The sequence below is a fragment of the Oncorhynchus kisutch genome, linkage group LG12, assembly GCF_002021735.2.
Source record: "Oncorhynchus kisutch isolate 150728-3 linkage group LG12, Okis_V2, whole genome shotgun sequence".
NCBI lineage: Eukaryota > Metazoa > Chordata > Actinopteri > Salmoniformes > Salmonidae > Oncorhynchus > Oncorhynchus kisutch.
In genome coordinates, this window is record NC_034185.2 from 20808985 (window position 1) to 20819945 (window position 10961).

General features: G+C 44.9%; 1 protein-coding gene across 2 annotated transcripts; it reads right to left on the reverse strand.

Moving 5' to 3' along the window:
* Positions 1-132: 132 nt before the first annotated feature.
* LOC109900684 (serine/threonine-protein kinase LATS1) lies at positions 133-10835 on the reverse strand. 2 transcript variants are annotated; one of them, XR_004211898.1, is made up of 9 exons: positions 10556-10777; positions 9499-9982; positions 5801-5951; positions 4024-5492; positions 3602-3671; positions 2630-3212; positions 2307-2492; positions 2036-2142; positions 133-1929 (listed from the first exon to the last, which is right to left on the reverse strand). XR_004211898.1 is itself a non-coding variant. In XM_020496428.2 (8 exons), the coding sequence occupies exons 2-8, from the start codon at positions 9850-9852 to the stop codon at positions 1396-1398; spliced, it is 3384 nt and encodes a 1127-aa protein (XP_020352017.1). In that variant the 5' UTR covers positions 9853-9982; positions 10556-10835; the 3' UTR covers positions 133-1395. The 2 variants fall into 2 exon arrangements, 1 of the variants encoding a protein (XP_020352017.1); XM_020496428.2 differs by lacking the exon at positions 3602-3671 and having other exon boundaries at positions 10556-10835.
* Between the last annotated feature and the right edge of the window lie 126 nt (positions 10836-10961).

Genomic DNA, 10961 nt, shown 5'->3' on the forward strand with positions numbered 1-10961 from the left:
GACCCTCTTCACCAGACTCCACATTTGGGTGAAGATACTGGCATTGTTGATTTGTATAGCTAGTAGAGCCAGCCTGTATATTGGATAGTTCCAGTGGTGTCAGGTGTGAATGTGACAATAAAATGGAATTCGTGGAAGTGCTTTACATTGTTTATTAATCACTCCCGTTCCCTACACCCAACCTCCACAAAATACATTTACACTAAAATCGAATTATGTAATTAAAACCAGTGCAGCAATGTCAGTGTTCCTATTCCATAATTACATTCATAGCTTTCCAAAACACATAACAGGCTAAATGATGGGATGGAGTGGAGACCCATCCATCCACCATGAGCTACTAAAGAGTGCCTGTTCATAATCCAGTTTCCCATTACAACAGCGTCAGTCCATCATTAACAGGTCAGCCATGTCAGTGAGCTCATACACAGTGTAGCCTAGTGCTTTGGTTGAGAGACTGAATGAAAGAAGTGATGAAAGAGAATAACATTTACTGTACATAGCATAACAGACCCTGTCCGCTCCAACTGTTTTTTTGTTTGTTTGTATTATTACAATAGGTACCTTTCAGATTTTCCTTGGTGCTGAAAGGCCACATTAAACCAAATAAACACTGTGGAATTACAAAAATTACAGAGGAAAGAGATTTTAGAGGGGAATAATGAAGAGGGCCTGCCCTAATGAATATCAACTAACCAAAAGAATAGAGAAAATATTTATACATTTATAAATACATTTGATGTATAAATTCAAAAAATACACACAATCTGAGTTCAATCAACTCAAGCTAGTCTAGTTTGAAATGGCAGTCCCATATACAGTATTTGGTGAAAGAGCAGAAGATCAAAGGCACAGGAATTAATAATTCAAGAGTTACTTATCCCTGCAAATCAGTATATCCCCATTGCAAGACCTTAAAATATAAATTAGGAACATTTCCAATAAAAACAAGTTCCCCCCCAAAATTCTCATACTTATATCAACTAGCATCACCAGTTTATAATAGTTTATAATATCTTGAATAAATTAAGGCTTAAAACAGGGTTTTTAATTCTTTCAAAGAAAACCCTGATATTTTCTTTCAATTAATTTAAGTCTGAACAGAGTCAACACATATGAACCTTACCATGTACAACCCCATGAATACACTTGTAGTGTGAAAAGACTAAACACTCCTCTTGTAGACTGTAGTGTAGAGGGACTATACTGTAGTTTTATGCACCGTGTATTTGCTTGAATGGTACAATTATATCTGTTCACAATTGTTCTGCCCCACAGAATATGCCACTGAATACACACACACATCCTGACTCGCTCTCTGACAAACCAGAAACCCGTTTCCCAGACCTATTATGTTGAAACAGTCCAGCAGAACAAACATGTTCTTAAACGATACTACACATAGACCAAATCACGGCCCTGTGCCCTGCTGCTCTCTTCCTGGTCTCCCTCTTCCTGTGTCAGGGGCTCAGAGTCTGCCTCGTCCCCATCAAAACCCTCCTCATACTCTATGCCAATGGGCTTGGGACAGCTGTAGGGGTGGCCATTGTCATCGAAGAAGCGTCGGAAAGTGAACTCGTAGAAGGCGTGCTCGGGGTGCTTGCCGTTCCTGAACCACCCATTGAGGGTGTCGTTGTGGTTGCCCTCACCTTCGTTGTTGCTGCTCCACAGCTTGTCTGGATCCACCGGGTCAAAGTTGGAGGTGTCTGTGCAGTGAGCGATGGTGGGGATGTAGGGGGCCGGTTGCATTTGCCGCAGGTCGTTGGAGAAGTCGATGGTCTTAAAGAAGGGCTGCACCTTGATCTCGTCGGCACCGTTCTTGCCAAGGCGGTCCTCTGGGCCACGGCATAGTTTAATGATAAGGTCTGATGCCTCTGGGCTCAGCTTTGCTTGAGGGGGGATGTGCAGGGTGGTCTGCCAGTTTATCACCTGGGTAGAATAACGAACCAGAGCTTTAAACATAGAGCGGAGAACAACAGCACTTAACAAACCAGGCCAACATGAGATCTGCTCAGTTTTTAACTGGTTGATTTACCTTGAGCTGGGTTTCCAGGGGTGTAGTTGCTAAGAAAGGAGGTTGCCCAACCACCATTTCATACAGAATGACACCAACACTCCACCAATCACACAGTTGGGTGTATCCTTGAACAGTGAGGTAACACAGTCACATGTTAGACACAATAACATGATGCACAAGAGACAAATAATAACCTTTCAAAATTCCACTCCTGCACTGGTCATTCAAACATCACCGATAATATTTTCAACTTCAGAGCGGATTCAAATTTTCCCTTTCACAGGCTTACCCGTCCTTAGCAGCACCTCTGGAGCGATGTAGTTAGGTGTCCCCACCAGGGAGTGAGCCAGGCAGCGTTGGTGTTGCCTTGCCTTCCTCCTCTCCAGGGGCTTGAGCCGGTCTGCACATCGACAGTTAGATGGGTCCTGCTCCCATTCCTTACTGAAGTCCATGCTGTCCTGCCGAACATGGTCTCCTGCAGAGAGACACGACACAAAGATTTGCCTGGCTTTACTGACAATGAAAAGGGGGAGAACAGTGTTACCCTAAAGACCAAAACATCCTCTTGGATTGAAGAAGCAACAAGAATCATAAAACATGGATCATACTAACCACTCTGGTAGTACTTCGAGTCATGTGTCCAGCGGAAGCCGGTGCAGAGGCCAAAGTCGGTGAGCTTGATGTGTCCGTCCCGGTCTATGAGGATGTTGTCTGGCTTGATGTCACGGTGGATGAAGCCCATCCTGTGCACGCTCTCCACGGCGCAAGTGAGCTCAGCGATGTAGAACTGAGCCAACTCCTCTTTGAAGAGGCCCAGGCGGATCAGCAGACTCATCATGTCTCCTCCGGGGATGTAGTCCATCACAAAGTACAGGTTGTCCTTGTCCTGGAAGGAGTAGTAGAGTCGCACCACCCACTCATTATCAGCCTCAGCCAGGATGTCTCGCTCTGCCTTGACGTGGGCCACCTGGTTCCTGAGGAGAACGTCCTTCTTGCGCAGCGTCTTCATGGCGTACAGGGCTCCAGTGTCCTCCTTCCGGGCTAGACACACCTCTCCAAAGGCGCCGATGCCCAGGGTCTTGATCCTCTTAAACATGGACTTGTCCATCTTGGCCCGCTTCAGTCGGATGTAGTTGGACTCTTTCTGAGACAGCATCATGCGCATCTGCTCCTGGGCATCCCCTGACAACTTGACCTAAATTGCAAAATATGACAATTTACATTCAGGCCCTTAAGAGAACCACAGAACATGAATTAGACACAAAATAAGACAACCACAGATGTATTAGCAAAGCAATGGATTTAACCTGGCATAATGCTGGCCCAGGTCAAGGAACACAAAATAGTAAGCATTAAAAACACATTAGAAAGGTAAGAGATAAAAAAAACAACCAAAGAGATACAGCAGACGTTCTCAATAAGGCTGGTTGTCTTGGCAAGCATAATTTAAGCTGGACAGAGCACTAAACATGGAAAGTAGATGGGAAGGCATGCATCTCCCTAAGGAGTTGGTGTGATGCGGTCAGTCAGCAGAGGGCATCATGCTGTTCAATTAAAGTGGCGCATCTTTCAACAGCTGCTTACTTGGTCACTGATCTGTGTGGACTATACAGGACACAGCATTGATAGGAGATACCTTTACCTTCTACATCAGCTGTTAGTGACAGCAGGGAGAGGAAAGGAGAGAAAGAGAGACAGCTAAGCAGAAGGGAAGAATATAACATTCAAAAGAATGAAAATATAAAACAGGAAATAAATAGTAAAGAGTCAGGAAGATTGAAAGCCAGGACTGCATGACACCATATTTGAAGAGGGTGCCAGAATCTTAAGGTTGACTGTGATTGGACATGTCAAATCCATTACAGTGAAAATGTAGGCCTTTCAGCTAATAAATAAATATCCTGTATTCCTCCGAATTGAATAGACCAAATGTATTTAGATTATACCATTGTTTAGACCAAATTTAACTCACAGGGACATTATAAGCAGTGACTGTGTACTCTCACCCTCTGCATCTCACTCTCCAGCTGTTTCTTCCTATGGATCCTCATCTGGTGGTTCTTCAGGATGTTCTCAACGTGCTGCTCCATGAAGAACTTGAAGGCCTGGGGAGAGTAGAGAGGCACTCTGGGGTCTCCTCGTCGTTCCTCGTCTTTCTTGTTCCGGCGTACAGGCACTGGAGATGTGGTGATCTGTTTATTATCCTTCTCTGTTCCCACAGCAGCAAAGTCTGGGCCTTCTGGCCTGTCACTAGCAGTGCTGCTACAATCCTCCTCCTCTGCAGCCTCCTCTCTCCCAGAACTGGGCTTGGGCCCTGGGTCATAGGCAAGGCAGTGTGCAACAGGTTGCTGGAGGAGGTGTTTGGGGTATGGGGGTGGAGGACCCTGGTAACTGGGCACCTCTGCTACTGCCATGGGTACCTGGGGCATGGGTGGTAGCGGCTCCTGGAAGGTAGTGGGAGGTGCAGGGGGCTGATGCATCCAGGGTGGGTGTGCGGGGGCCACGGCAGTGTGTAGCTCAGGCTTCTGCACACGCATGCTCTTCACAGGCTGCAGGATGGGGGCCTGGGTGATGGCTGTCACTGTGGTGGCAGAGGGCTGGGAGCTGGCCGGGTGGCCCTGCCTGTTGCTCATCTGGTGGCTGTTGAAGGAGCTAGATCGGACAGGGATGGTGTGCTGCTGCCATGACGGGGACACGTCCTGGTTACTACTACCTGGGGAGGACTGAGGCTGGCCAGGGGGGGCTTGGGACCAGGACTGAGGCACGCCCATGTTGTACATGTCAAGATTGTGACTGTTCCGGTTAGGCACCATCATGGACTGGGGGAGGTTACCCCCATTGATGTAGGATGGGGAGGAGGCAGGTCCTCCGGCCTGCATCTGTTGAGCGGTTGGGCTTTGTCTGTTACTCTGATTCACTGGGTAAGGGGGAGGGGGTTGTCTGCTGCCACCACTCTGGTGACCCATGTAGTCTGGCTGAGTGGAGCCGTTCTGAGACCAGCTGGAGGGGAAGCTGAACTTGTTACCCCCAGAGCTCTGCATGATGATGGGCTGACGGCCCATGGGCACTGGGCTGATGCCCCTCTGGTTCTGGGGGGCTGAGTAGCCTTCAGGCCAGGCCCCTTGGGGAACAGGAGAGATGCGGGGCACGAGGTAATCCATGTTGCCAGAGAAGCGCTTAGTGGAGAGGTTATTGTCCCAGGAAGGTGGGGGCGGGGTTGCACCTCTGTTTGGGGGAGGGGTGACACTGCGCACCTGAGGGGGTAGGGGAGGGTTGACCCGTTGGTTGTTGCCAGGGTGACCCTGTGGGAAGGCTGGGGGTGGGCCTCGTCCTGCCAGGTCACCCTGGGGTCCAGGGCTGTCTGAATGGTAAATCATCCCCTCCACCATCATGGGGCCATGTCTCTGAACCAGAGACTCCTTGGAACCCTTCCAGCTCTGCCTCCTCAGCACAGGCTGCTGAATGTGAGATGAGCCTGCAATGATGGGAAGAAAAACTACAGATCATGGCAGCATATAAAAATGAATAATTATGTTTGCGATAGACATTACTGAAATATGAAAGAAAGCAAACCAGTGCCTTGTACAACATTCTCATTTGAAACACACGCCCTTCCCCCAAACCAGAGTTGTACAACAGAATATTGTTTCCTCATTGACAATTGATTGTATCTCCAGAGACAAATAGTATAGCCAAGTCCTAGATCCTGGAACATTGGTAGCCAGGTTTCCGTGAACAACGATGGGTAAAGGAGTGGTTTGGTCCCAGAGGACAGACACCTACCGGGGGCTTTCATGCCTGCATTGACAGGGCGGGCGGCGGCAGCCACCATCTGCTCCCTCACAGGATCCTGGTAGCTCATCTTACTAATGTACTCTATGGCTGCCTCCACACTGCGACTGTTGGTCTGCTTCAGAGCACGGATCACCATTTCCTGCACACAATACATATACTAGCTATTAATACCTGAAATAAAAGGGTTCTCGAGGCGCTATTAGACAAACATATCAAGTTTACAGAAACGACTTACCCACAACTCTCAAATACAATGGAATATATATATATATAAAAATGTTTAAGAACCAGACATATCAGTAGCTTTTTGACATACTTGGTTTCATTGATCTCTGCCTCAGGGTTGAATATCAAATGTATTTGTCACATGCGCCGAATACAATAGGTGTAGGTAGACCTTACAGTGAAATTCTTACTTACAACAATGCTTTAAGAAAAACAAAAAAACATGTTAAGTAAAAAATAGAAAATAAAAGTAACAAATAATTCAACAGCAGCAGTAAAACAACAAACGAGGCTATATACAGGGGGTACTGGTACAGAGTCAATGTGCGGGGGCACAGGTTAGTCGAGGTAATATGTACATGTAGGTAGAGTTAAAGTGACTAAAAGTCACAGACAATCATGACACCCTGAGCAGGCAGCTAAAGCTGGTCATTCCACATTGCATAGCTTTCATATTTCACATCAGTCACCTGTCATCCACCAACAAAGGGAAAACATTCTGCAATAACTCATTTTGTGCAATAGCTTGAACAATTCAGTTGTTCATGGTATAAAGCGTTTCCGCTAAGTTGTTTTTTTGCAGCGGTGGCAAAGTTAGCATAGTGTGTGTGTGTGTGTGTGTGGGGGGGGGGGGGGGGGGGGGGGGGTTGTGGTAATGGACAATAGCATGAACCCCGGACAAACATTTTTGAGTTCCTTCCTTTTAAAGCTAATTTCATGAAATTCTACATATTTTGCCATGGCTTATGCTGTGTTCTTATGCTATCTGAGTGACTCAAACATAAAATCAATGGGGGCTCCATGCCAAGACATTTTTGGGATTTTACATTCTCCCTGACTGTCTAGTTTTTATTTTGGTGAATGTCAGTTCTCAAAGATTCTCTTTATTTTTTTATATATATACATATATCGCCATTATCTTTTCTGCATACTTTATATCTAGTTTTAGTCTTTAAGTTTACACTGAAAGTGTTGCACCATCCGAATAAAAAATATTCTAAAATATAATCATTTGTTATAATGGTGGCAACGATTTTTTATTTTTATTTTACCTTTATTTAACCAGGTAGGCAAGTTGAGAACAAGTTCTCATTTACAATTGCGACCTGGCCAAGATAAAGCAAAGCAGTTCGACAGATAAAACGACACAGAGTTACACATGGAGTAAAAACAAACAATCAGTCAATAATGCAGTATAAACAAGTCTATATACAATGTGAGCAAATGAGGTGAGAAGGGAGGTAAAGGCAAAAAAGGCCATGATGGCAAAGTAAATACAATATAGCAAGTAAAATACTGGAATGGTAGTTTTGCAATGGAAGAATGTGCAAAGTAGAAATACATTTTTTTATTTTATTTATTTATTTATTTTACCTTTATTTAACCAGGTAGGCAAGTTGAGAACAAGTTCTCATTTACAATTGCGACCTGGCCAAGATAAAGCAAAGCAGTTCGACAGATAAAACGACACAGAGTTACACATGGAGTAAAAACAAACATACAGTCAATAATGCAGTATAAACAAGTCTATATACAATGTGAGCAAATGAGGTGAGAAGGGAGGTAAAGGCAAAAAAAGGCCATGATGGCAAAGTAAATACAATATAGCAAGTAAAATACTGGAATGGTAGTTTTGCAATGGAAGAATGTGCAAAGTAGAAATAAAAAAATAATGGGGTGCAAAGGAGCAAAATAAATAAATAAATAAAAATTAAATACAGTTGGGAAAGAGGTAGTTGTTTGGGCTAAATTTTAGGTGGGCTATGTACAGGTGCAGTAATCTGTGAGCTGCTCTGACAGTTGGTGCTTAAAGCTAGTGAGGGAGATAAGTGTTTCCAGTTTCAGAGATTTTTGTAGTTCGTTCCAGTCATTGGCAGCAGAGAACTGGAAGGAGAGGCGGCCAAAGAAAGAATTGGTCTTGGGGGTGACTAGAGAGATATACCTGCTGGAGCGTGTGCTACAGGTGGGAGATGCTATGGTGACCAGCGAGCTGAGATAAGGGGGGACTTTACCTAGCAGGGTCTTGTAGATGACATGGAGCCAGTGGGTTTGGCGACGAGTATGAAGCGAGGGCCAGCCAACGAGAGCGTACAGGTCGCAATGGTGGGTAGTATATGGGGCTTTGGTGATAAAACGGATTGCACTGTGATAGACTGCATCCAATTTGTTGAGTAGGGTATTGGAGGCTATTTTGTAAATGACATCGCCAAAGTCGAGGATTGGTAGGATGGTCAGTTTTACAAGGGTATGTTTGGCAGCATGAGTGAAGGATGCTTTGTTGCGAAATAGGAAGCCAATTCTAGATTTAACTTTGGATTGGAGATGTTTGATATGGGTCTGGAAGGAGAGTTTACAGTCTAACCAGACACCTAAGTATTTGTAGTTGTCCACGTATTCTAAGTCAGAGCCGTCCAGAGTAGTGATGTTGGACAGGCGGGTAGGTGCAGGTAGCGATCGGTTGAAGAGCATGCATTTAGTTTTACTTGTATTTAAGAGCAATTGGAGGCCACGGAAGGAGAGTTGTATGGCATTGAAGCTTGCCTGGAGGGTTGTTAACACAGTGTCCAAAGAAGGGCCGGAAGTATACAGAATGGTGTCGTCTGCGTAGAGGTGGATCAGGGACTCACCAGCAGCAAGAGCGACCTCATTGATGTATACAGAGAAGAGAGTCGGTCCAAGAATTGAACCCTGTGGCACCCCCATAGAGACTGCCAGAGGTCCGGACAGCAGACCCTCCGACTTGACACACTGAACTCTATCAGAGAAGTAGTTGGTGAACCAGGCGAGGCAATCATTTGAGAAACCAAGGCTGTCGAGTCTGCCGATGAGGATATGGTGATTGATAGAGTCGAAAGCCTTGGCCAGATCAATGAATACGGCTGCACAGTAATGTTTCTTATCGATGGCGGTTAAGATATCGTTTAGGACCTTGAGCGTGGCTGAGGTGCACCCATGACCAGCTCTGAAACCAGATTGCATAGCAGAGAAGGTATGGTGAGATTCGAAATGGTCGGTAATCTGTTTGTTGACTTGGCTTTCGAAGACCTTAGAAAGGCACGGTAGGATAGATATAGATAATGGGGTGCAAAGGAGCAAAATAAATAAATAAATTAAAATTAAATACAGTTGGGAAAGAGGTAGTTGTTTGGGCTAAATTATAGGTGGGCTATGTACAGGTGCAGTAATCTGTGAGCTGCTCTGACAGTTGGTGCTTAAAGCTAGTGAGGGAGATAAGTGTTTCCAGTTTCAGAGATTTTTGTAGTTCGTTTGAACGAATATAGGGGAAACACTGGTATTCAGATTATTCCACAACTGTCAGTATGGACGTTGCTTGACTGATTTTAAACATCTGAATTATTTTTGTTATATTCATTAAAATTAAAATAACTTAATTTACTACACAGTACTAACGTGCTACCTAGCTGAAGTACTGTTTCCACTTTTACATTCTTCCTCCTTACCTCCTCAAAGCCAGCAGACAGCAGCTCCAGCAGCATCTGTTTGTTAACCTCTGCAGTCCGTCCAGAAGAGCTGGGCTCATTGGCAAAAGGCATCAGGGACTTGCGAATCTCCTGCAAGGCCTTGTAGTAGGGGTTTTTGGGGTTGCTGCAGCGCCCTTGCTGCCTGGGATCTTCAGGCATCACCTTTCCAGCGCCCCCCATGTCTACCTTAGGGAGGTCAGAAGGCCGGGAAAGGTTACGGAGACTCTCCCGAATTTCCTGCAGCATCTGGTGGCTGTTGCCACTGTAGTTGCTGGCGGGGAAAGTCTTGGGTCGCATCTGTCGATATCCTTCGGGTTTCTCCCCTCTCTTCATGTAAGAACATGTAGGTTGGCAGCCAAAGGAAAGAACAGGATAGAAGCACACAGCAGTGTCACTGCGAGGTTATCTGGGGCCAAGAGATGGTTCAAGACGAATTACTTTACATCTGCATCCTGCTGAGTACCTGGGGATGACAAACAATAAACATGGTGCAGCTAGCTAATAGTAATGAATGCAACCTCTCAGTAGATACTGAAGCAGTGAAATGACCCTACAGATGGTCAATTAATATATTCAGACAATTCATTATGGAAGATAAGTGTAATAGTTTACTTTTGTAGCTTTAAATTACAACCTTATTAATGGAACTAACGAATGGTGTTGGTGGCTAACTTAGCTAGCTTACAATAGTTAACGTTAGCAACCAAAGATGGTTAAACCTGTACCTAATAAACGTTACTGACTGTAGAATGTTATGTAAGTAGACAGACAGCTAATTTACAAATAAAAAAGTAACCGAAGAATACAATTCAATGTTTTATCTAGTTAACGCTAAAAAGTAACTAGCACCTGACTCAATTTAAGTTAAATAGCTAGCCAGCCAGCCAGCTAACGTTGGCTAAACCAGACAGCAAAGCCCGACCACAGATATAACAAGGCCCGGCTACTGCGGGTTGTCTTCGGCCGTCGGCGTCGCAAAACAACCACTAGCCATCCAAGTTAGCTATAACTAGCAGGTTGTTGTCAATGAACTTACCGGCAGCAGTGTTATTCTCCTAATCAACTTTCCAGATTTCAAATCAACTAGAAAGTGCGATCAACTATGAGTACATCTACTGATTTAGACGTTTGAAAGTAATTCACTTTAATGCTACTCCGTGTTAGTCCCAACTGTAGCTTGAATATTCCTGTGATGTCTGACAGAGACAAGTTTCCCGGATGTGCTGATGTGCTGGTTCGTTGAGTTGTTCCCACCACCACCACCACCACCACCATCATCATCATCATCCCTTGTGATAGCGCCCCCCCCCCCCCCCAAGTACAACATAAAAACAACATGGATTCTATAAATAATCTCTCATAAGACTTAAAATGTGGTCCAGATAATGGTTCTTTGTCATACTGTATATCTTGTCTGTTATGAAAAGTGACACATAATTGGA

Excerpts from the sequence above, each read along its gene's own strand:
- LOC109900684 (XM_020496428.2), bottom strand. The coding sequence starts at position 9,852 with ATGAAGAGAGGGGAGAAACCCGAAGGATATCGACAGATGCGACCCAAG. Across the intron at positions 5,952-9,498 it reads TGTCTGCTGGCTTTGAGGAG|GAAATGGTGATCCGTGCTCT; the intron begins GTAAGGAGGAAG and ends TATTGTGTGCAG. Across the intron at positions 2,143-2,306 it reads AGAGGTGCTGCTAAGGACGG|GATACACCCAACTGTGTGAT; the intron begins GTAAGCCTGTGA and ends TCACTGTTCAAG.